This window comes from Nipponia nippon, unplaced genomic scaffold (assembly GCF_047370975.1).
Source record: "Nipponia nippon isolate SJK-2023a ecotype South Korea unplaced genomic scaffold, ASM4737097v1 scaffold_11, whole genome shotgun sequence".
Lineage (NCBI taxonomy): Eukaryota > Metazoa > Chordata > Aves > Pelecaniformes > Threskiornithidae > Nipponia > Nipponia nippon.
This window is the reverse complement of record NW_028262302.1, coordinates 4190513-4214745: the sequence shown is the minus strand read 5'-3', so window position 1 is coordinate 4214745 and position 24233 is coordinate 4190513. Positions and strand designations below refer to the sequence as shown.

The 24233-nt window shown below is 48.3% G+C and overlaps 1 protein-coding gene and 1 long non-coding RNA gene across 2 annotated transcripts; one reads left to right on the top strand and one right to left on the bottom strand.

The window, feature by feature from the left end:
- Positions 1–6703: 6703 nt before the first annotated feature.
- On the bottom strand, positions 6704–21171 carry LOC148056806 (uncharacterized). Its single transcript, XR_015702200.1, has 3 exons — positions 21059–21171; positions 8332–8498; positions 6704–7510 (listed from the first exon to the last, which is right to left on the bottom strand). It is a non-coding gene; the product is annotated as an uncharacterized LOC148056806 (long non-coding RNA).
- NKX2-8 (NK2 homeobox 8) lies at positions 19355–21100 on the top strand. The gene is made up of 2 exons (XM_087747093.1): positions 19355–19520; positions 20550–21100. Exons 1-2 carry the CDS (start codon positions 19355–19357, stop codon positions 21098–21100), a joined length of 717 nt encoding a protein of 238 aa, XP_087603219.1.
- Positions 21172–24233: the final 3062 nt, after the last annotated feature.

Below are 24233 nucleotides of genomic sequence, written 5' to 3'. Positions count from 1 at the left end.
CGAGTGCTTGTGCTCATGAAACAGATGCTTCAGACTTTTACCTCTAGAGGGGGGTAGATACCTGCGTACTGCTTTCAGCCTCTGGCAAGGACAGCTGAGCCAGATCTTCATTCACCGCGGCAGTATTTTCTGTCAAACACCCTGTAAGTGTTACTGGATCACCTGCCACACAGACGATAGTTTTGCCGGAGCTGGAGGCGCTGGCTTCTGAGGAAGCCTTGTAGCAATCCTTGCTCTGATACCAGCTGGGGACTCGTCACTTGATTTTCTGCTTAAAGCGCAATTGCAGGCTTTGAAACTGGGCAGAGCTGAACGGGGGGCAACGAGTTGTCCCCATAATCTGCTCACATATAATTGCTCCTGTGCTGTCCTCAGAGCCCCCCTTCGCTGTGACACTACGAAGGCCAGAAGGCATCACACACTCTCCTGCAATGAGAACAAGGCAAAAAAAAAAAACACATTAAGACACCACTTTTACTGCATGCCCGCTTGCCTACACAGGTGGTCTGGGAGTGAGGTGTTGAGATAAAAATTGGGGTTACCATGAGCAGAGAAAGCAGAGCAGAGGAGGTGTTGCTCCTGTGGGAATGTCCGTCCCACAGCTCCACAGAAATCCTGAGTTTCAGTAACGTAAAAGATTCTGTTTATGTGGAATATAAACAAAAGTTATGAATATAAATAATTCCTCTTGCCTGCCTCATTCCTGCCTGTCATTCAAGAGATAAGGGAACAGCACGACAGCTAGCGTGGATGTTGTGTATAAATGATCTCCAGATGGAAAAGGAATTTAGCCACTTATTTGGAGTTTCCAGATGTTTGGAAGCCCTGGACAACTCACATGTGTACATTAACAGTGCAGACCATGCACAGGGTGTCTGGAGACAATGTGCATCTCTGCTGTGCTGTTGGCTTATGCACATGAAATAAGCCTGCTGTATTCGCAATGTGCCGCATGTACTATGCACAGCCTGGTCATCTATGCACCAGCTGTCTGGTGGATCTCCTCAGCCTTGGAAGTGCTGGACCCAGGAGCACCTGAACCACAGCACCTGCATCCATGGTTCGGACCTGGATTCCCCTGGCAGGACAAGAGGTCCTCCATTTGCAGGCGGTGGAAGCAGCAGATTTTTTGGGGACCTGTCTTGGCCATGGGTAACATTTCCAACTTGTATTTGCTTGAGATCCCAAGCTGAACCACAGGTTGTTGGCAGTACCAACCGACATCCAAAACTAGAGACTAGAAATGTTGAAGACACTGAAAAAAACGCCTTTTTCACCTTTTTCTGCCCCAGAAAAAAACTAGAAATATTGAGAGAAAAATGATTTTTAAAAATTAAAATCAGAAATAGTTTTTTCCTCTTCAAGCACAGAAAGTGGATTATGTATAATTTGGTTATCATTTAGAAACTCCTGTTAGGGATAGGTTTTAAATAAATAAATACTTTATAGTGTAAAATACCTTGGGACCATGGAAAGAGTTATGCTGCATGTGAAAATATATCAACAAATTCTTTTTCTATTGACACACCTCTACATTAAGAAAAATCTTACATTAGAAAATAGAAAATTTAGCCTCAGTCTCTAAGCCTTATGAGTATAGGAAACAAAGTATCTGTAATAAAATAAGTAAGTCCTGAAATACCATTTTGAAGGATTGAAACGCAGCAAGAGTAGCATGAATTTAACTTCAAATTTTTAAAAATTCAATGCTTGTGTAAAAAAAAAATAAAAAGACATAAAATGTCCTTTCCCACTTTTTTTCTTTTTCAGGATTTCCAATATTTACCGTTCAGCTCATGGGAAGAAAAAAAAGCAAAGAAACTACCAAGGTTTCCTCCTAATGTTTTCTTCTTTCTTTTCATATGAATCCTGACAAGTCAGCTCACACAGGTTGCATTCTGCATTGCTTTCCCTCCCTGATCCCCAGAGTTTAACACCTCCTGCTCCTTTCCAACAACCTCCATTTCTGCTGCACATTCAGAGCACGGTCCTCTCGCTGGCAATGGGGGTTTTCTGCCCAAATAAAAAAGTGAAGCTAACATAATACACGTGTCAGTTGGAACTGATATTTCAAAAGTCCTTCTTCAGGATATCTTTGTGCGTTTATTCACCTTCTTCATCCTCCACGTTTTTTCCCCGCTGGATCTTCTGGCACCAATGAGGCAGTTTTGTGGCTTTAAACTGGTTTCATTAAGACATGAGCAGAACCAAGTAAGTCTCCATTATTTTTCTGCTGAGGCTTTCATATTTAGTAGTTCTCTCACGTGTGCAGTACAATTGACATAGTAAGGTTTCGAAGCAATTATCTGTATCCACAACACAAAGATTTCCCTCCTTATCTTTGTACCTGATGCTTCAGCTGATTCCTCTTTCAAAGGTCAAGAGTTACGTTACAGAAATCAGGACAGATCTTTGGCTACATTGACTCCCTTGATCCCAGTCTGCTAGGTTGAAAATCTCAGTTACAGAGAATGGGATGCCTGTTGGGTTGCAGAACTTCACAATATCCCTTCAACATTTACTTTTGTGACCTTGAAAAGCCAAGAAGACACATTGCAGTCAACAACAGCAAGAATTCCTGGGCTTGCTAAAATTCTTCCTAGGAAGTAAAATAGTTACAACGTTTCTAAATATTTCCAGATTTACTTCAGAATTTCTTGTGTTTTGATTGTATATATGCTTTTTTTGACATGAAAAGTGACTTGAGGTAAACAGAAATCAAAGAAAGATAAATGTAGTCCAATTTATTTTAAAGTAGTGCTGATTCCATAGAAGCTATAACTGCAGTTAAGGTTTTGAAGCATTTTATTTTATATAGTGTTTGTTGGATTGAGTCATGATGAAATTAGAAGAGGGTGAACCAGCTGAGGACAAATACACCTTTTTTCACTCACCCATAAAAGGTCTTTTCACCCCTCTGAACCCTAATGAGCTGCAGTCAACCACTCAGCTTCAGATAGTAGGTGCTCTTCAATTACTAGTTGTTTATTGGAGCAATTTCATTTTTTTCTGGAGAGAAAAGTCTAGAAAAGGTTGGGGTGTAAGTTCAACCTTCTCTAGGCTGTGAGACAAGGCTGGTGGCCTGCATGACTCACTTATGTAGCTTTGCTCATTTGAGGACAAAAACCAAACTAAATCTCAGCTCTGGTTCTGAAGTAGTTTATGGAATACTGGGAGGATGTGAGTTGTCTTGTCATTTAGCTAGAAGATAATTTCATGTGACTATTGCAACCTCTAGACCCTTCTGGGATAGAAGTTACATCACTGAGTGAGGCTGGTTTTGACTCCTGTACATGCTCTTGAGCTCTATATTTTCCCTGGTAACTACAGAGACCTTTTAGGTGCCAGGCACCGACTTCACAGCTTACCCAGAGTTACCCAACCTGCCTCTGTATGTCCCCACATAGGGCTTGGGAGGAGAGGCGATCTGGCAGGCTCACACACTGGCATCATGGCATGGAGATGGGTGATGGGGAGTTGGACAGCATGACGGGGACAGGGCTAAAACAAAAGGGAAAGACAATTCTCTTTTCCCTGGGTGGTCTCCTGTGGTTTGGGGATCCTGTGGCCAGCTGAGATGGGAGAGGAGCACATGGCACCCTAATGCGTACAGGAGCTGTGTGTTCGAATCTCATGCTGACACAGGGAGACTGGACAAGGCTTTAGCTATCCACCTGGGTAGACTGAAAGATCAAGCTACCTTAGAGTCCATTTTGTTCAGTGACTTCAGTTTTAAGCACTGTTTTAAATCCAAGAGCAATGTGGTTAGGCAAAGACAAATGCAAATTTTCACGATGTTTAAAATCAAAGGTAAATCGACTGTGGAGAGCAGTTCTCTTGCAGAAACCTGTCAATCTATGTATCATGGTATGGTCAATGATAATCAAAAGACTAAATTCTGGGGGAAGCAACCATATTTTTGGTATGAGCAGTCAGTGTTTGGACAATAACTATTTTTATTAGAACAGAACAAAATTTGAAATTCTGTTTCAAACTTTTGGGGAAACTTCTTTTCCCTAAAAAAAGGCATTTTCCTCTTGCTTAGAATCAGAATAAAAAGTCAAAATTGCTCATGGTATGAAATACCTCAAAAAGACACCCACAGCAGGCTTCAATCTTTTTGCATTGACTTCAGTGCTTACAGTTTAGGGTATTTTGTTGTTTTGCTAAAGTCAAAATATTACAGCTGAATTGAAGTTTTTCAACCGTAGGGAAGCAAAGAAGTTCAAACTGATGAAATGAAATATTCTGATATTTTTCCACTGAGCAATTTAGGTAAAATGTTAGAATCCTAGTGAGTCTCCAGACAACAAAGAGCCAGCAGCAAGCTGCAGAAGGATGCAAGGAGGGAGAGCACGTTGTGGAGCCACAGAAATAAATGGAGTGGAAGGTTGACAGGAGCTTTTTACTTGCCAGTCTCAAAGAACCTTGTGTGTGAAGGAAAGACAATTTAAAAATAAGCATTGCTAGGATTCCCTTTCTCTGTTGTTGTCTTTATGCTGCCATGAAATATTTCAGGTTCTTACAAAGAAAGAAATGCAGGAAGAGTGAAAACAAACTGTTCTCCTCACATGTCCAGGTCCCAGCAGCTTCCTTGTCCCGTGTATGAGCCTCTAACATCTACGTGAGTTTTTACTGTTTATGCCAGTTGGCTTACCCTAGAGAAGGCAACATAATACCTATGCACAGAACATGTACAATAAAAACCTAGATGCATTTCCACAAGCCCTCATTCTCTGAGCTCCTTACTGACTTCTGATAAAGGGGATTAGCTGCTGGCATACATGCTACTGGCTCCAGCATTCACTGGGCCATTAATCCTCCACTCACTGGGAAAAGAGCTGTTGCCATCAACTCATTTTACTGAAAATCTCAAAAATGTACAGTTTAGTTTTGAATCACTGTCAGACTGGATTGATCTCCTTCAACCCGCCTGCCATGGGACTATCAGAGGATTGCCAGTGAACTTCATTTCCTGAAGGATTTAATGTTGCTGCTGTAGGTTTGAGCCAGCAGACTTAGCAAGGGTTGATATTTTCCTCAACACATGGCTTTAGAGGCCTTAAAATCACCTGTAAGCTCAGTATGTCTTTCTGTCTTTCTGAACAGGATCAAACAGCCAAGTTGCAGGAAAACCTCAGCCAACTTTTTCCTGTGTAAAACTGTAGATTCCCATTAAAAATCACTCTCTCACGGCTTTTAGGGCTCAGCCAATATTTCTGATTCTCCACTATCTTTTAATTTGAGCCCCCTGAACAATGTTTATTCTTCAAGGCTGGAATGTGATACTGTATTACTGTAAAAGATAGAAGTGCAGATCACTATTTAAACTAAGGGCCTCACTTTGCCAATAAACATCAAAGTATGTTAAAGTGGATAAAAACACAATGCAGATGCCCTGGAAAGGCATTTTATATTGTGGGAGCAAAGGGATGAGGCCTTTGTAGGGTCAGTAAGTCTCACAGATTTATAATAATTTTATTTTTTCCTTTAAAGCCCCAAGTCCTGACATCATATAAACATAAAAGAAATGCAGCTTTCAAAAAAGGTTCATTTCTAGCTTTTGTGTTTGCAGGATATAATTTCCCAAAAGGACCTTCCAAACCAGGTTGTGTATTACAACATGATTATAATTAGGTCATGATGAGGGGCAACATTATAGCATGTTTTTTTGTATTATATCTGAAAAAAAACCCCATGTTGAAAATACTTGAAAATATTGGCTTGTGTAGTAACCTTAAACAAAGATTACAGTGAGGGTAATACATTGTTTCTGATGTAAATATATAATTTTGAACTGTATAACTCCTCTAAAATATTGATGCTGAATGCTAATTATAGTGATTCTTTTTTAATATATCTCAGATTATGTCCCAGGCAAAAAGTTGGAGAGGAAGACAGGATCAAGCCTGCAGACACAGAAACCATGCAGCTTACTTGCTGTTTACTGCTATCTAGGAGAAAAGGAATGGCAAGTAATTTTGAAAGGCCAAGAAGATGGTAGGAAAAAACCAGAAGCCCTGGCACTGTCCTTTCCGCTGGTTGAAGGGACATAACTTACTGCCATTACACTCTGGAGGTAAACTCCTACAGGCTGTGGCCAGACTGCAGCCTTTAGTATGTTGTTATTCCCTGTTTGATGCCCAAAATGCCAATACAAACTCTGCCTTTGCCAGCTCAAGTCTATTCATACCTTGTTAATGACAAGCGTATCTTTAAACAGCTCTGTAGGAATGGGCAAACAAGGCAGATTTTTCAGTAAAAGTTTATGGACCTGTGTTATTGCAGACCACAGGAGCTGTAGCCTGGCGCTGTGTGCCAGCTGTTGTGCCATGGGATAGTTATATATGACACTGAAGGGAAGAAGAAAAAAAGAAAAAAAAAATTAAAAGGAGCAAGAGAGTTTTCTGAACTGAGGATGGAAACTCTGTTTAGCGCAGTCCTTCCTCTAAGATGTGGTAGAGTCTAGATGCTGTGCTGCCTGATTCTCTTCTCTGTTATTCCCATTTGTATGATGCGATTTTCTGGCCAGGCGAGCCCAGCCTTGGGCATCCAGCTGGGCTGGGAGTGGACAGTCCGTGCTGGAGTGCTGCTGGGCGCAGAGGAGCGAGCGTTAGCTCTTACCTTCCCTGCTGTTTCTTGGCATGCAGCCTGTTCCCATGGCATTGTCTGAAGCTGGTCATGGAGGTTTATGGTTTATTTTTATAGCAATATTTTTAAGCAACTATCTTCCAACTGGTAGCTACAGACCTTTATACTCTCAATCTAGCAAAGGCTTGTTTCTGTAAATCCACTTGTTTAAGATTTCCCTCATGTGTGCACACTAAACACATTGTTAACCTTGACGAGCAGTTAAACACTTAACCAGCACTGCAAAATTTCAGCTCATTTTCAAGTGTTGTAAGCCTTCATTTCTCCTGTCTGTTCTGTAAGCCTGGAGTGGTAAGGCAATGAAGGAAGGAATAAAATAGTTAGAGCCAGCAACTTAACTGGTTTAAATCAGTCAATGGGGCTATAGAGATATACACACACTCTGAATCTGGCTTTATGTAAAAAAATCTCAGTACTCACTGGCTTTCATAGGTCTACCTGTATTTTATTTCCCTCTTATTGTTTCAGCTGGGGGCAGGGTGTTTTGTTTTGAAGAGAAGACACTAAGTTTATTTAAAAGAGTATTGAGGGCTTATTAGTCAATATTGATTTTGGTGTGTTTGAGTTGGCATAGACGCCTTGGATAAATGCAATTATCTTATGCTAATAAAATCTATTAAAGATCATTCTGGCCAGTGAGTGTTACATCTTCACAATGGACTAAAAATCCAGGCTCTGATTCTGTATTGCACTACTACATTTCATAGTTAGTTTAGCTCAAATGATTGGCTTGGAGACGCAGAAGAATAGTCTGAAGATGCACTGAGCCAGGCCCCCCTTCACTGGGTGTGGTACCCAAAATGTAACACGCATTTCACATGCTAGTCATCGGCGAATTCTGGAGCCTGAGTTTCTGGATCTGGAAGAGGAAAAGGGAAAATGTTGCTGTAGTGGTTACTGCACAAATAAAACACCAAACAGAGCATATGAGGATCAAAAATGAGGCAGGAAGAACACAAACACGCAGCATACAAAGATTAATTACATCAAATAAAAGCTGGAAGAAATAAAAGAGCCAAACAAGGCAGTACAGGAAATTTCTAAAAATGTTGCTGTTGACACTGAAGAAAGAGAATATTCTGCCTGCAGCTGCAATACAGCTGTCACATCCAAACAAATTAAAACCCTCTGAGCACCAAAAAACACAATAAACTGTAACATGATTTAAGTGAAGCAGCATCTTTTCTCTGCATCCCAAGCCGAATTTAGAGTGTCAAAAGGTAGCCTGGGAGCACCCAGTGGCACAAAATATCTTTCTAGGTTCAGGGAAGCTTAAGATCTGATTTTGTGGGTGTTAAAATGCATCTTCTTACTGTCTTGCTGACACCGTACGAATGAGACTTCTGCCCTGTTTTTCCATCTCCATTTCAAGACTCCTGATGGCAGATTCTGCGGCTCCTGATTTTGGTGACCTACGCAATCAGAAGGTACACACAGACACTTTTAAACTGAGCGCTACAATGCTTCCGAGCAGCCTGGCTTGTTCGCTGCAGGGCGTTTCAGACAGTACTGTACAAAGAGAGCAGATGGGACTCTGCGTGCCACTAGAGGTTTGCTCCTAGGAACCCCCCAGCCTCCCAAACCCATCTCAGTCGCACTTGGTTACCGGGAAAGTTTTGCATTCGTTATAAGGTGCTTATGCTGATTTACAAAGCCATTGAAAAGCAGAGCCCAAGTTACCTTTCTGAGTTAGTGACTCTTTACTCCGCTGGTCACAGGCTGAGGTCAACCGATACAGGTCTCTGTGCATCTTCAATACTGAAATGCGTCACTTTGGGTGGTCGCTCTTTCAGCCATTGTGCACGTGGCCCCGCTGCCTCCTGGCAGTACCGGCACTGCTACCTTCCCTGCAGTTAAAGTCCAAACGCAAGACACAGTTGTGCTCATCGGCCATTAGCAGTTAATTGGGATTTCTGAAGAATCATTGCTAACATCATTTTTTCAGTCATTTCTCTTTAGTGTTTTGAGATGTGTCTGCGAGACAAGGCACTAAAAAGAGTGTTTTCTCTTTCCCCTCTGTCACTTCATTTTTATTTTTATTTTCTGTTTGCAAATGTAATTCCCGCCATGGTACAGCAGGATAGCATGCATATAACTATGTAAGCACAGCCGAACTTTTTCCTACTCTAAAGAAAACATTTATTATGGACTAGAGCACAGAATAGCTTTACAAAGCACTTCTTTGATTAAATATATGAAATAAACCAGCTGCTGCTGTAAAGAAACATAAAATATTTACCAAATTAAATATGGATCGTGCAATCTTACGTTGACTGTTTAACCTTAAATGCCTACTAAATCAATGCAACGGATCAGAATTCACAGAAGTCAGCCTTCCAAAGCGATTGTTATTAATCACTACTTTAATTTCTGTAAATCTGTTTGATGTCGGGCATAATACAGATGATTATGCAAGCTGGAATTTTAACTGTATTGTTAATCAATGGATGTTTTCGCTAACTGGATGAGGAAGAGGGAAAGAAAGCATATTATTAAAAAAAAAAAGAAAAGAAAAAAAAAGATTGGAATGTGTCTGCTCCAGAAATAGTAAAGTAGCTTTGTTTCACCGATGTAACAAATTCCATCATATGAAAACTATTATACAAAGGTTACTCATTATTAAAGGTATACCGCAAAATGTCATGGTAATAGAGTGTTGTCATGGGATAAATATATCTCACTTTGAAATATTCTCCATAAATGCCTCAGTCACCACAACTTCCATTTAGCTGCAGAGGGCTGGCAGGAATGTTTTGTTTTAAAATTAATCATCCACTGTTCTTCCTTCCTGTCAGTAGGCCTAAGTGCTGCAATATGAGGGAGAAAACCTTGGAACTGGTTTTTTATATTCATCCAATGTCCAAGACCAGAGGCAGGAAGGGATATTCCCAAATCTGATTTTGGGAATATCATAAGTTTGAGAATTTCAGTGAGAGCTCTCACTTAGCTGCGGTACTCAGAAAGTAAACTGCTCTAACAGAACTGACTGCTAGGTATTTACAGTGGTTAGTATTTGTCCTGCAAAAAGCTGAGAGATTATCACAGGCAAGACGGCCAGAGTTACTAATTTCAAGTACTTTAATTTAGGAAAGATGTCAGCACACAATCAATCAACAGAGAAGTTATAAGATGATTCAGCTGAGTTTAAAACTCTATGTGTGGAGCTGACTAAAGACTCCTAAAGAAAACAGCTGATGTACAACCTTACTCTGGGGTCAGCTTGAAAAGGAGGGCAGAGATGGGGAGGGTCAGCAGTCATTTATTCACTATTAGTTATTGTGTGTTCTTCCAGCCCCTTGGCTTTCTGTCCTCCCTTTTTCACTGAGCCTGTGTGTTCAGGATTTGTCTGATGCCTCAGCCAGCTCCTTCTCTGACAAGCCTGCTAGGGGATTTGCTGGCTGTTTTTGTAGGACGAGAGGCAGACACAGACTTTGCCCTGCTTCTGCATCCGCAGGGATTCCAGCTGCTCTCCAGCGCACACTGCCCCTGCCCACAGTAACCTCAAGGCGAGTACATGATTCTGAATCATCACACAAGTCCACTCAAAGTCAAAAAAACCAAAAGTATGTCTGTGAGTATTCAAAAACATTAACTTCTCACAAGGTAGTGGGTCGCGTGCTCAGCAGCTGAGCACCGGTGCGCAGCTGCGCTGGGAGAGGAGTGTGCCGACAAGTGGGACTGAAGTGTGTAAAAGCAAATTGGATTTTCCTATGTTGTTAATTGCTGCCCGTCAGTAAAAGTTACTCTTTCATTTTTTAACAGTGTTACTGCCTGGCTGAAAACTTTATGAGAAACCGCTCCTGGATTTTTTATGGGAACTTCAGCAGTCACATTTTGGGAGCTGTTACTTAATACGATGTCACTGGGCCTGCAGGTGAGTAAAACCCTCAAATAACTTTTCTTTTGAAACGTTCTTGCAGCAGCTGTTTCCACACATGATTCATAACTTCTCTGCCTTAAGAACTGTGGCCATTTAAATAGCTTCAGTGAACAAAAGCATGGCACACACACAAGTCCAGAATGAAGCACAAATGCTTTCATGAAATACCTGTCCCCACAATCTCATCTGAGTGTTAATTTAGAAGTTTTGACAGCATTTTGTATGGTTAATGCACTATATGGATACTCACTAGTCACACCATGTACAACCACAGCAGTTGTATGAGGTATTTGATTTAATAGAATCTGACCCTATTTTATAGGCAAGGAAATAGATCAAGGAAGCGAAGCCATGTGGGGTGAGAGTGGCAGAACCAAAATGAGGTTTCAGATCTTCCTCCATTCTCATCTAACGCATGTTCGTTCAGACCATGTTGCCGTCTTACTAAAGTTGGACTTTGATAATTACTGTGCGGAAGAACCTTTCAGAAAATAACTTGGGGAGACATTTATATTCTCACTATATGTAAAACTAGCTGCATAAACTGATTTTCATCTGTTTCAAATAAATTACTCAATTTCTACACCTGACCCAAACTATATCTGCCTCATTGGAGTCCTCGTTGCCCTTTGGGGCTACAAATGTATAATATGACAGCAGAATGAGGCCCAGTGACTTTACCAGACTCTCTGATCACGAGCTTAAAATAAGTCATATCTGAAAACACACTTTCAGCTCTTGTCTCATGATAAAATATTCCAGTCTGGGGTTGTTTGGGGATCTTTTGAAGCTTTGCTGTTCAGTTTTGGTTATTAATGGCATTTAAGAAACTGCAGCAGGATTGAGAAATTACCACATATTCTCCTGGCTTCTTAATGCAACCATTGATAGTAAAGTATGTTTGGCACTTGATGTCACTGTCAGAAACTGTCAGAAAATGACTGCAAATAAGCTTTAAAATGGAAACTGTGGAGAGGGAAAAATGAGGGCAAAAAGAGCTAAATCATGGGCTGAGAGAAGGGAAGAAAACCAGAAGAGAGCTGTGGAGACAGACACCAAGGAAGACAAGAAGATGAATCATCTACTGTGAGGTTTAAGGACCATTATTATGTGAAATAATGAGCATAAGTGTGTGTACGCACTTTCATGTATAAAATATATAAAGTTAGATGCGTGTAGTTTGCTGCTTCTTAGTTTGGAAGTTTGTTGTATCTGAAAATAAACTATAACTTCTTGCTACACAAACCTGGAGCAGTCCTCTTTACAACATATATTTGCAGGAGCAAAAAAGCAGCTCAGTATCGAGTCAGAGCAAAGCTGAAAAATTCAGATGCAGATTCGTAATTACATGGGGAAATGGGGACATTTGGATCTGGGCTTTGGCCCGTGTACAGTCAAATATAAAAGCTGATTTTATTGCTATGGACTGGAAGTGACTCTTTCCCCTGCAAACTCCCTTGTGGTAACTTCTTGTGCAGCCAAAGCCTCTCTGTCACTTATTGTGTGACATACCAGAGCCAGCACTGCTTCAGCCAGCTGAATGCTCTTGAAGTCAGCAGAGTTACTTTACTCAACATTTTAAAGGCAGCTGTAGTCAGCAGCGTGTAGATGAAAGGAGAATTTAGCCCGAGAGTGGCACGAAACTATGACTGCAATTTTAAAACTGACTTTCTGTGCTCCTATTTTTTTACCTACAGTTTCAGGGACAAATCTTTCAGTTGTGGAAACAGCCATGAGACACTTTTTCCTTCCCATTTTCAGCTGGGAGCTACAAGTGCCTTTTTAGCCTCATTTCCCAAAGTGCAAGGCTTACACAGTCTTATTTTCTGCCTGTCATCTGCAAAAAAAAAAAAAAAAAAGCCTCAACCAAATCTGATAGATGGTCAGAAGTCTCAAAACCAGTTATGATCACAGGAGGTTTGTGAAACCTAATGGCTTGAGAAAAAGCCCAGCTTACTGGCTGACTAACAGGAAACAAATATTTGGCTTGGCAGCAGCCTGCTCACCCGTCACCGTAAGGGATGGCCAGTCAGTCGGTGTTTACCTAGCCAAGCACTGCTGCCTCTTGGTGACTTGGCATGTCACAGAGGAAGAAAATAATGCCTTAGGAAAAGAATAAAAGGACCTTTTAAAAGTCTGCAATTTTGGCTGTCACTTTTATTCTAATACAGGTTATACATCAAAATTCAATAGAACTTAACCAACGGAGAATATTTATCAGAATTTAATGACTACTTAAAAATGTAATTGATATCTGACAGTGCAGGAAAAAGAATTGAAATCCAATATATACCCTTGTAAGCTGTCGAAAGCACAAAATGCCTTTTGTCTTTGTGAAGGTCTGTTGAAGGCGATGGTGTTAGTGAACAGTACAGCTTCCCTCAGGGACACTCCCGTCCTCTATTGCAGTTTCTCAACAACTGCTTAAGGACTTTACTTTTGTCTTACCATTCGCCCCATTTTCCTAGCACCACCCACTTCAGTTTTGCGGCCAGACTCTCAAGGGGCTTTAGGCACCTAATTCCCACTGAAGTAAAGGGTGGTTAGATGCCTAAACACTAGGTGTATCTGGGGCAAGGTCGGTGCCTCTGCCTGAGAGCATCCCCTTTCAAGGTCATTGGTGCTACTGGCTGCCCTCTGGGCTCCAGACATACCACCTACGCCCATCTTGCACAGATGTGTTATAACAGGGAGGGGAAGGGGCCACAGACTGCAGCTACGGCAGCCGAGTCTGGGCCCAAAAGCACGTGCTGTCCCGGGCACGCTTTGCCCCTCGTCTGGAACCTGCTCCTGTCCCTCGTGCATCCCATGTAGGCTGAGAGTGTGGGATGAAACTGGGGCAAGGAGGGGAATGGCATTGCAGTGGTGGTAGATACAGAGCCTGTACTCCAGCCAGCTCGTAACAGGGCGACTGCTGCAGTTTCATGACCCAGGTAACCCCAGTGGCCCTTCCCCGCTTGCCCACAGGGAAGCAAAAGCCCCATCCCCTCAGCCGTCCTGAGACCTGAGCTCCAAGGAGCCCAAGGGAAGGAAAGCCCAGGCAGCTGGGCAGCCCCGCTCATGGCCGCGCCAGTTCGGCTCTGTACAAGCTCATCCCAAACCAACTTAGAGAGCAGGGAGGGCTTGTCCCTTGCTGCTTTGCTTGCAGTCAATTTGCAAAATAATTCCTCCAGGATGATCACACAGAGCAAATGAAAAGCTCAATCCTGAATCCTCCACTGCTGTGGGTAATCCCTGTTTCAAGGAGTAAAGTCTCTTGTTTAAATGCAGAATAGAGAATTGAGCGTTTCAGAGAAAGTGTAAGCCTTGGATAGCATGCTTTGCATGTATCAGATTTAATAATTATTATTTATTTTTAAGTAATGAGCTCTGTAAAACCAAAAGAAGACTGGTAGCAGAAGGAGTCATGATTTGGGTGGGATGGAAGTTAGCACATCAGAGAATAAGAATCTTCAAAACTGGCCTTGAAAGAAAGAAGTTTAATTTAAGTTTGTTGAGGTTTTAAATAGGTTAAAGTCGATGTATGTATGTACTTAGATTAGGACATAGTCATGAAATGAAGAAATAAAGGAGCTGCAGAAGAAGATGTATGTTGTTAGGAAGTATTAGGAAGTGGGAAAAGAAAATTACATTATTCTACGGGGAAAGAGAGACAAATACAACACACAGAAATATGTAGAAATCAATTCTTCCTGTAGGGAATATTCCACGCCTTCCACAATATTGTCCTAATTAGAAAGTGTACCGTAATGAATGTCAGTTGCAAAGCAAAAAGACAAACAAGAGCTTATAGTAAAATTCAAAGTCCGAAGCTGGTTAGTTGTTGGGAGGGAAAGAGATTATTTTCAGGAGATGTTGAATGGAAAAGGTGTAAAGTTATGGAAGCATTCATTATTGGGAAAAATGAAGTAAAGGATTATTTGTTTTTATAGACGGGTGGAATCTTGCCTGTTTTAAAATCGACTCTCAAATTCACATTGAATTCTGTGAGGTCAGGTTTTCTTTTCAGTAAAGTCAATGTACTGAGTTTAACTCCCTCGCAGATACGCTGCTACACAGATTAAATTGTTAAAATCCAGTATTCTAGAGAAAGGAAGCTCTCGGTTAGGGGTTCATTTGCCAGCTCTCGTACAGGCTTTTTTGTGATCTTTGCCAAGTCACTGATTTTCCGTGCCTCAGTTCCCAGTCATCAACCCACCCGTGGGCGTGAGCCTGGCGAGGTGTGCTGTCTCGGTAGCTTTTATCCCGGGGATTTAACCTCACACCAGCGTCGCCAGCCCGCAGCACAGCCTGGAAGCCCCCCAGCAAGAGGGGCCAGACGGCCGCTTGCATTGATGTAAATCTTTTTTTTTTTTTTTTTTTTCTCTCGAAGTGTAGACACGATCAACTATTTTAGGAAAATGCTCGATTTCTGCATTCCACATAGATCGATTTGGTCAATCTGCTTTGCAATCCTCCACTGAGCACGATAAATGAACCCATTAGAAAAGAGAGAGAGAGAGAGAGAGAGAGAGGAAAAGCCGCTATTTTCTCAGGTGGTCGGAGGTGGTGTTAAGAGCCCGGCTTCCCCGGCGGGGCCGGTGGGGAGGGGAGCTGGACAAGAGCGCGGCGGGAGCCCCGCCGGGACGGTGCGACCCAGCCCCGGGATATCCCAAAAGGGCCGGGTCACGTCTCGGGCTGGAAACCCCACGGTCCCCCTCAAACCCCGCAGCCTGCCGGGGGCGGCAGCCCGGCCGCGCTGCAGGGCTGCCTCCACGGGCGGCGGCGGGAGGCGGGCGGCGGGGTGGCCGCGGCCGCGCATCCCCACGGAGGGCCGCGGCCGCCGCGCCCCGGCTTCGCCCGGCTCCGGCCGCTGCGGGGGGCACGGCCGGTTTCTCCTGCTCCCCGTTTTCCTGCCCTCTTTGACATGAGCCTCGATGAAACACGGTCGCCGGGGAGTGGGATGAAAAGCGCGCTGCGAGTTACGTGGAAACAAACAAACAAACTTTTTTTTTTTTCTGTACCCCCTAGGAAGCGTGAAAATTCATTTAAGCGCTCTGGGGACCCCGAAGTGCCTCTGGGGATTTAGCTGGAGGGACGGAGGAGCCGGGTACACGCAGCCGTCCCCCTCGGGCCCACGGAGACGGGCATGGTCTCTCCGCGGGGGCCCACGGAGATGGGCATGGTCTCTCCCCGGGGCCTGGGGAGACGGGCTCGCCGCGGGGCGGGGAGTCACCTGCTATCGGATCGCCCTGCGGTCCCCACCGCCTCTGCGGGTGGGGCACACGCGTGGGTGCTGCCGCGTACGTGTAGCATCCCCGGAGAAATGCCTGCCTCGTCTCGTCCCCGTGGGTGCCGTCGGGGAAGAGGAGGCTCTCGGTGGCGCCCCGCGGCTACCGGCCACTCGCCGGCCGGGGGCACGGCGGGGCGGCCTGTGCAGAGGGGCGAGGGGCAACCCCACCCCCGGGCCAAAGGATACCGTCCCCAGGGGGACCGCGGGTCCGGGGTCCGGGGGGGGGGGGAGTGCTCCCCCCGGCCCCAGCGCCCAAGTGTCGCGGGAGAGGGTGGATGCGAACCGGCAAGCCCCGAAATGAGGCCGGGCAGCCAGGGCTGAAAAGTATCCAAGTCGGTTCCAAGCAAGACAAGAGATGAAACATTTCAGGTTATTAACGTTCTCCCTTTGAAGCGAACTATTTCCCGCAGATAACAATGCGTAGGTATATTTAGACAGCTCGGCTCGTCCAAGGAGAATGTGTCTTGCACTATTTGAGAAAAACTCTAAGAGTAAGTGCAAATATTTGATGCTGAAGAGCTCTTAAGGCTTGAAGAGTACCATTTACTTATTTCTACACATCAGTGTGGGCTTAGGATGTTAAATAGATTAAAAGGCTAAGAGAGGTCACTGAAGTAGACTCTCTTTCTCTCATCCTGACTTTTTTTCCTTGCAAAGTTTTTGCACTTTCTGTAGAGTGTCCTTGGCAAACTCCTCTTAAGAGCCACCTCGGGTACTGTGTAAGTTGGTGGCTCTCTGAACGCCGGCCCCCTCCCTCCCCTGGCCGCCCCCCCCGAAGCTCCGCTCCAGCCCAGGCATTCAGCAAATGTTTGCTGCGGCGTCAAGATATTAATAAGCGCCCCTCGGCCTCCCTTTGCAGCCGGGGCCTCGGGAGCGCGGGGCAGCGGCGGGGCCGGCGGGCGGGCAGGTGAGCGCGGCCCTACCTGGCGGGGCGGGGGCCGGGCCGGCGCCCACCGTCGGCCGCGGGCTGCCCCGGCGGTGACACGGGCAGCAGGCGCCGGGGGGGCCGGGGGGAGCGGGGCGCCCGCGGGAGGAGCCGCTCCGCCGAGGACGGCCACGGCGTTTCAATTTAATCTCATTTAAAAAGACATAACTAATAAATTTGTATGGACGGGGCTGCCGGAGACGTAAAGCAGAGTCGATAGTGGTTCAATCCCATTGAACCCTATTGAAAACCATGACAACAAGGAACAAGCTCCGATTTATCCCGGAGAGTTAAAGCACATTGTGGGAAGGCGTCAATCACCTATTATTCCAGATCTGAACAAATGCAAAATCTTGACTGGAACAAATGCTTCCAACAGGTCCGGGACATAGGGCTACATTTCCCTTTTGTTCACGGCCTAGCAGTTGGCATGTATTTGTGCTCCCCTCGCTCCGACCACCCAGGACGGCTGGGAGGCTGTGCTTGGAGCGGGGAAGATAACTACTGTCACCAGGCACGCTTGATAGGTGGCTGCAGTAATCGCGGCCTGGGAATCGTTTATATGGAGCCTGTCCGGTCCCCAAGAAATATGCGGGAAGTTGGCCAAATGGAGCCTTGTGCCCCGTTCATCGCGCCCACAAATCTCGCCGATATAAATCTCGCCTCTCCCTTGTCCTTGCTGCTCTGTTGGCATTTTCCCCGTGAAGTGTAACTGCTTCCAGCAGCGACGCCCGGAGCAGGGCGGGGAGGGGCGGCGGCGGCCGGGGGCAGGCGGGGAGCGGGGCCGGGGGGCGAGAGCAGGGACGGATAACTATAATCTATACACAATAGCTTATAGATGTCTGTTTGGACAGCGATATTTGAATCAACAAAGCGGCCGGCTGGAAGCGTACCCCCGGGCGTAGCTGGGTGTCCATCTCCAGGAGCGCAGCGCATCCCCACGCGGTTTCACGCCGTTTGCCCGACGGGGCTGCGCTGCCTGCGCTCGGCCGGCCCTCGCGGGGAAGCGGACCTGCGCGGAGGCGGTGAGGCGTCTCCTTCCCTCCGGGCTTTCCTCCGTCCAGACGGACTCGCCTCCCACCGCTTTTCTAGGCGGGCGCCGGGTCCCTCCCGCGAAGGCGGCGGGAAGCGGCGGGGAGGCGCGGTGCGGCGTGCGGTGGGGAGCCTCTCCCGCCCCCGCCCTCCGCGGCGTGACCCACGCGAAACAGGCTAATCGCGCCAGCGGTCACTGCTGCCCCTGCCCTGCGCCTGAGGGCCCAGCCCTGCCACTGCAGCCTTGCATTTGAGCGGCTCCTCAGGCTGCTCGTTTCTAGATCCTGGGTTTTTTTTTTATAAGCCCTCGACGGCCACCGAGGCTGGGCAAAGCCCGACCGCAGCTTCGCGCGGGGACGGGGCCGCCCGGTAGAAGGCTGCGGGGAGGCGCTTGCCCCGCGGAGGGGGCGGCGGAGCTGCCGGCGGGCCGCCCCGGGCCGTGCCCAGCCGGTGTCTGCAGCCTCCGCCGAGGCGGCCGGGGCTCCCCGGCCCTTGGCTGCCGCTTTCGGCAGAGCAAGCGGCGCTCGGCGGGGACGGGAGACGCGCCGGTAAATAAACGCGCCGTGTTTGATCTTTTCTCCCTCTCTCCCAGCTGGAATCGTTTCGGCCACTCACACATATCGCCCCAGGGTTACGACAAGGCGAAATGATGCTAAAAAGAAATCCCCCCCACCTCTCCTCCCGACTCTTGCTTATGGACCGAGCGTGTCGGGCTCCCCAGCCAAGCTGACGCCATCAGCCTTCCCGAGAGAAAGGTGCACCTTCCATCCACCGTGCTCAGGAGAGGCCAAAAAAACCCCCAAGCCCGGAGATCCCATCCCCTCAACGCACACACCCGCCAGCCTTCCCCGCCGGGAGCTCAGCCGAGGTGTGAAAAATCCCCCGTGGAGGGTAGGAAACCTGCCAATGACAAGCGGGAGAATTGGAGGTAGCACGGCAAACAGCCCGGGGAAATAAAACAAATAAGGACTTAAATTCCTTCCAGGTTTAAAGATGGGGGGGGGGGGGGAATAAAGCGGGAGAAGCGGGGAGGGGGCTCTCGGCAGGCTCTGCGGATGTCCTGGGAGGATTCACTTTGTCTGCGGATAGAAGGGACGCTGGTGGCTTTGGTGGCGGATGGAGGGGGGTGGTTGTTGGTCATCCACATGCCACCCAAGATGTTATTCACTGCTAACAATTACCATTATCTGTCCCCACTTTTGGCTAATCAGACAGAATATGTAATGATGAAGCCTGTTTCCTGCTGTCTTTGGGAGGTAACGGGTTATTCTCTCATGGGGGTGGCGGGGGGGGGGGGGTTACACCTACTCCCATTAGGGCTTTAGCACTTGACTAATTCAGGTACTTAGCATCCTATAGACAGGGACGGTTTGAAAGCAGGCAGTGTTTGCAGCGGGGAGGACTGTTTATATAAACAGGACACCTCTGTAAACGACACTAATATTTGGGGTTAGGTGGCGATGGAAGGGAAGGTCCTCTTGAGCCGGGAGATTCCCCAGTAACTGGGCGCAGTCCTTTCCTCGCAGCTTTTAAGGGAGGGGGTTCGGAGCTTTGGGACGATATTTTTTTGGGGGGTGTGTGTGCACAACCTACCATGGCCACATCTGGCAGGATCAGTTTTACAGTGAGGAGCATTTTGGATTTACCAGAGCAGGATGCTAATAGCATAAAGCAAGCCTCTGACCATCACCACTCAGCGGAGAACTACACCGGCTCGCCGTACCGAGGGTGGATAGAAACAGACAGAAATCACTATCCCTGTGAGTATGAAACGGACAGGAATTCGCCACCTCCGCACAGCTATCTTTTATTTGTTTCTCCCCCCTTCCTTCGGGGAAGATGCGAAGAAGCGAATCGCCAGCGTGTGTAGCCTACAGGGTCGGGGGGATCCAGGCTGGGAATTTGATAGAATATTACTGAATTGCAACAAAGAAACAGCAGGAACATCCCGGCCACGAGCTTAAGAGAGAAAAGATTTATTTTTTTTCTGTAGGTCTGTGCATGTTCCCAGCTGTGGCAGAAAGCAAAACCTCAGGCTGTGTCCGCCCGTCTCTCTGCGCTTATCGTTTAAGCTCGCTTCCCGGATTCTTTTTTTTTTTTTTTTTTCCCGTTTCACTGTTGCAAGAAATTCTGCCTTGTTGTGCTGGAGGGGTTTCAGGGCACCCCACGCACCGTGGAGGAAAGCTCAGCACTCACCCTGGGCGCCAGCGCCTAGATCCACGCTTCTGCTATCGCGGAGAGCGGGCTCCGGCTCCAAACCCGGCTATGCAGCACATTGGTCTTACCTCACACACATAAATCGTGCCGCAGATGTACGGCGTTTAATGTATACCTGTGCGTGCACGGGGGGAGACCGTCCTTTGGATGGACGCGGGAACCCCATCGGGATAAGTTAAATATTAAGGTAACCGAGCGGCTGGAGGAAAGCAGTAATGAAGGGAGCGGGCAGGCCGGTATTGCCTTTCAGCACGGAGCGAGCAGAAGCGCTGGCAGCCCGCAAGCCCCCGGGCCGTGGGCGGCGAAGCGGCCGTGCCGGTGCGGGACTGACGCCGGGGCAGAGCCGCTCCCCCGCGGGGGGAACGCCCGCTCCGTCCCGTGGGTCAGGTTTAATGTATTCGAGGGGTTAGCCCACATCTCTTGTTGACTGTTGGGATTAATCCGGCCCGGTAAACAGCCGGAGATCTCCCTGCGGGAGGCGTTTCGGCTCTCGACGGCCAGCCGCCCCGTCGCTGCTGCCCCGCGCCCCGTCCCCGGCCGCCCCCTCTCTCTAACCCCCTCGCTGTCCCCAGCTTCCGACGAGAGCGGCCCGGAGCTGAGCTTGCCCGACTCCACCCAAAGGTCCCTCCCCGCCCGCGGCTCGGAGGCCGAGGAGAAGAAGAAGAAGCGGCGGGTGCTCTTCTCCAAGGCGCAGACGCTGGAGCTGGAGCGGCGGTTCCGGCAGCAGCGGTACCTCTCGGCGCCGGAGCGGGAGCAGCTGGCCCGGCTGCTCAGCCTCACCCCCACCCAGGTGAAGATCTGGTTCCAAAACCACCGCTACAAGATGAAGCGGGCGCGGAGCGAGGGCCCCGGCAGCCCCCCGCCGCGCCCGCCCGCCCTGCTGCGCCGGGTGGTGGTGCCGGTGCTGGTGCGGGACGGGGAGCCCTGCCGCGGCTGCCCCGCCAGCCCCCCGCCGCCCGCCGCCCGCCCCAAGCTGGGCTGCGCCCTGGCCGGCTGCAGCGCCCAGGCCGCCCTCGCCCTGCAGGGCTACCGGGCCTGCCCGCCCGCCTCCGCCGCCGCCCTCGGCGTCTTCCCGGCTTACCAGCACTTAGCGCACCCCGCCGTCGTCTCCTGGGGATGGTGACAGCGGCGCCTCGCCCTCCAGGGCCGGACTCATCCCACGGGCGCGGGGATGCCGCCCCAGCCCCGGGCTGCTGCCGCGGGGAAGGGGCCGGGGCGCGCCGGGGGCGCGGCGGCGGCGGGGCTCGGGCGGGCCGGGCGGCGGAGCGCCGCTCCCCGGGCGGCGGCGGGCAGGCGGGCGGCGCGGCCGGCCGGGACGGAGCCCGCCGGGGCCGCCCTCCCCTCCCCGCCGCCGGTCTCGCCCGAGGGCGCGGGTGCCGGTGCGGCTCTGTTTTCGTGAAACCTCCGCTCCTCCTGCTCCTTTGCGAGAGGTTCCCTGTTAAAAGAGAATAATAATCATCATCCTAGCGACCTAGTTTATTTTAAAATAGCTGATTCTTCCAGTGACTAATAAAATGGTTTTTGACAAAGAACTTTTTTCCGGCGGAGAAGTGTATTTTTGCCGATAGGGGCTTTTCCGTAGATCACCTCCCGTGCCATAAAGGCTTAAACACTTCTCTCGATCGCGCCAGCGGAACTTCGCTTTCAACTTCGTTTATTTTACCCACGTGCGCCGGTAAACGGCGAATAAAGGTTGCTGCCAGCACCTCGCTGTAAACCCGAGGGTTTTTCCTACGGGAAGCGTGAGCCCGCACCCCCCGTCTCCGGAGGCTCCCCGACTTTTCGTTTGGGGCGGCGACGCCCGGCGCCGGCCGAGGCCCCGGAGGCTGCGGCGCGGGTTTCCTCCGCCCGGCCCGGCCCAAGGGCTCCGGCAGGGCCGCCGCTCACTGCTGGCTTTTTTAAGGCAGGATCGGAAATTAAGGCAATCTTCCCGTTAGTCTGTATCTGTTCCAAAGGTCGACTGGGGAAGGGTAGCCAGGAGAAAACAGTGATGCCTTTTAACGCCCAGAGAATTATATTTCGAAACGCTTTGATGAACTATTGGTTTTATTAATTTGGGGGGAAAAAATTTTCCTGGCAACCGTCAATGGGGAAAAACCCTCAGAACACCCCCAAACCCACGTCTCTGAAATACAGACTAGACCGGCTGCCTCCATCCGTCCGACGGGAGCCGCGGATCAGGAACGCGGAGGGAATTATCTGGGGGCGAGGACCCCACGGGGACTGATGCAGACAACCTGCCGGCCGAGGAAAGGCTGCCGAGGGAAAGGGACCCGCAGCAGCTGTTTGAGTTTTTTTTTGTTTTGTTTTGTTGCCTGGAAGGGGGTTTCTTCGGACCAGATGTGCCTCTGGGATGTGTCGTGCTGTCTACACATCCCGGGAAGCCCTAAGGGCTATGAGGCGCGGTCGTCGCGGCTGGGGAGGCGGCCAAAAGCACCCACGGGAGTGCTTTGCACCCACCCCGCGACGGCGGCTGCAGCATCGCCCCGCTCCCCTCCCGTCCCTCCCTTCCCCAGGGAAGGAGCCGTGCCAGCTGCGGGCAGGGCAGGTCGGGGAGGATGGAGCGACGCCGGTCCTCCCACCTCCAGCCCCTTCCCTGCTTGGGCAGGGGGCCATGTGCCAAGGGACGCAGAGCGGACCAGGCTTCTGGGATGTGCGGGAAGGACCCGGGGGAATACAGCCTCTCTGTCACCTGGGCTTTTTTTGTTGTTGTCTTTCCCCCCCTTCCCTTTATTTTTCATCCTGCCATCCGAAATCTTTTTTTTTCTTTTTTCCCCTCTTTTTTTTTTTTTTTTTTCGTCTCAGCTGCTGGCCACCTTGTCTCCCATATGGATGGGGTTATCTTAGAAGAATCTCCCAGAGAATCGCTCCTTAAACCTCCTTTTGTCTTGGGGGTTGAAAAGAGCATTGTTGTGCATGAAAAGGACCTAGACAAAATCCGCACTGTTTCAATTCAGGACTGTTTAATCAGTCCCTAGTGACAATTTTATGGGTTTTAGGCGGTACAATAGTATCTTTTAAAACCTTGTGGCCTTCATGAAAACAAAGGCCTTGAATTTTATGGGCTTACAACTCCAATTAGAACAGTGCCAATGTGTATGGGAGATTATCAAATTTGTATCATAAAACCCCTTTATAATAAATGATTGCTGGAACCTGGAGAGGGGCGGGGGGGGGAGAAGGGACGCGGGCTTCAAGCAATGGACTTTGCCACATGTAGTTTTAAAAGTGCACATGCTGCTCTCCATTTTAACTCTTTGCGAACCAGCTCTGCAGCAGGATCAGCCGTGGAAATAGTGTGACATCGTCATTAGAAACGGAAACAAAGACAACAGGAGAAGACCCCTCCTCCTCAGCCCAAATCTACCCTCCCTCAGCTCGCCGAGGGCTTGGCAGCATCCCACCCTGAAGGCTCCTTCCCCAGCTCCTTGGTTATCTGAGCCGCTCTCCTGTCCTGAAGCCCACACATGGCCATAGGAAGCCTCTGTAAAATAGGTCTTCATTGTATTACTGCTTTTACCAGTTATTGGCTGTACGGGCGATGCCAGAGGGTGCTAGGGTGTCCCTTCCCTTCCCAGCCCCCGGCTGCAGTGATTTCCTCCAGGGACCGGCTGCAATGTCCCCTGATACGGGTTTCTTTACGCAAAATGTGCTGTTTGTGAGCGTTGCCTTTTGCCAAGCCCAGGGAATGGGAAAGGTGTGATTCCTGGGCGCCGGCAAAGGCTAAAGTTGTGTCCTTGCAGGCTGAGGGGAGGTAACTGCAACAGGGGAGCAGGGAGAATGATAGAGTCAGGTTCAAATATTGAGAAAAGCAGCCTCCTTAATTTGATACATCCAAGTAGAAAGAAGAATGTATTAAATAATGAGTCAATTCAATAGACTGTGGAGATTTACAGTAAAAAAGAAAAAGTCTTGTGCAGAAGATAGGGTGGGACTGAAAACACATTCGCCTGATAGAAACAAATGACTCTGTCTAAACTTCAAGTGTATTGAGCAAGGAAAATTGATTTGTTCACCTTACTAGTGGTTAAGCCATATCTAGGAGATACATCTTAACAAATGTCGTTGATAACAGCTTTGAGGCAAAAGAAACCTACTGCCTTTCAGTGTATTTTCTGTTACTTTGGCTTGGTTTTTAATAAGGCACAAAATCATCTCAGTTGTTGGTTTGGTGGTTTGTTTTTTTTTTCTCCTCCTCAAAGGAGTGAATGCACACACAATCTCTGCCTGTTCTCCCTTTCTTTTGCCCCACCAAG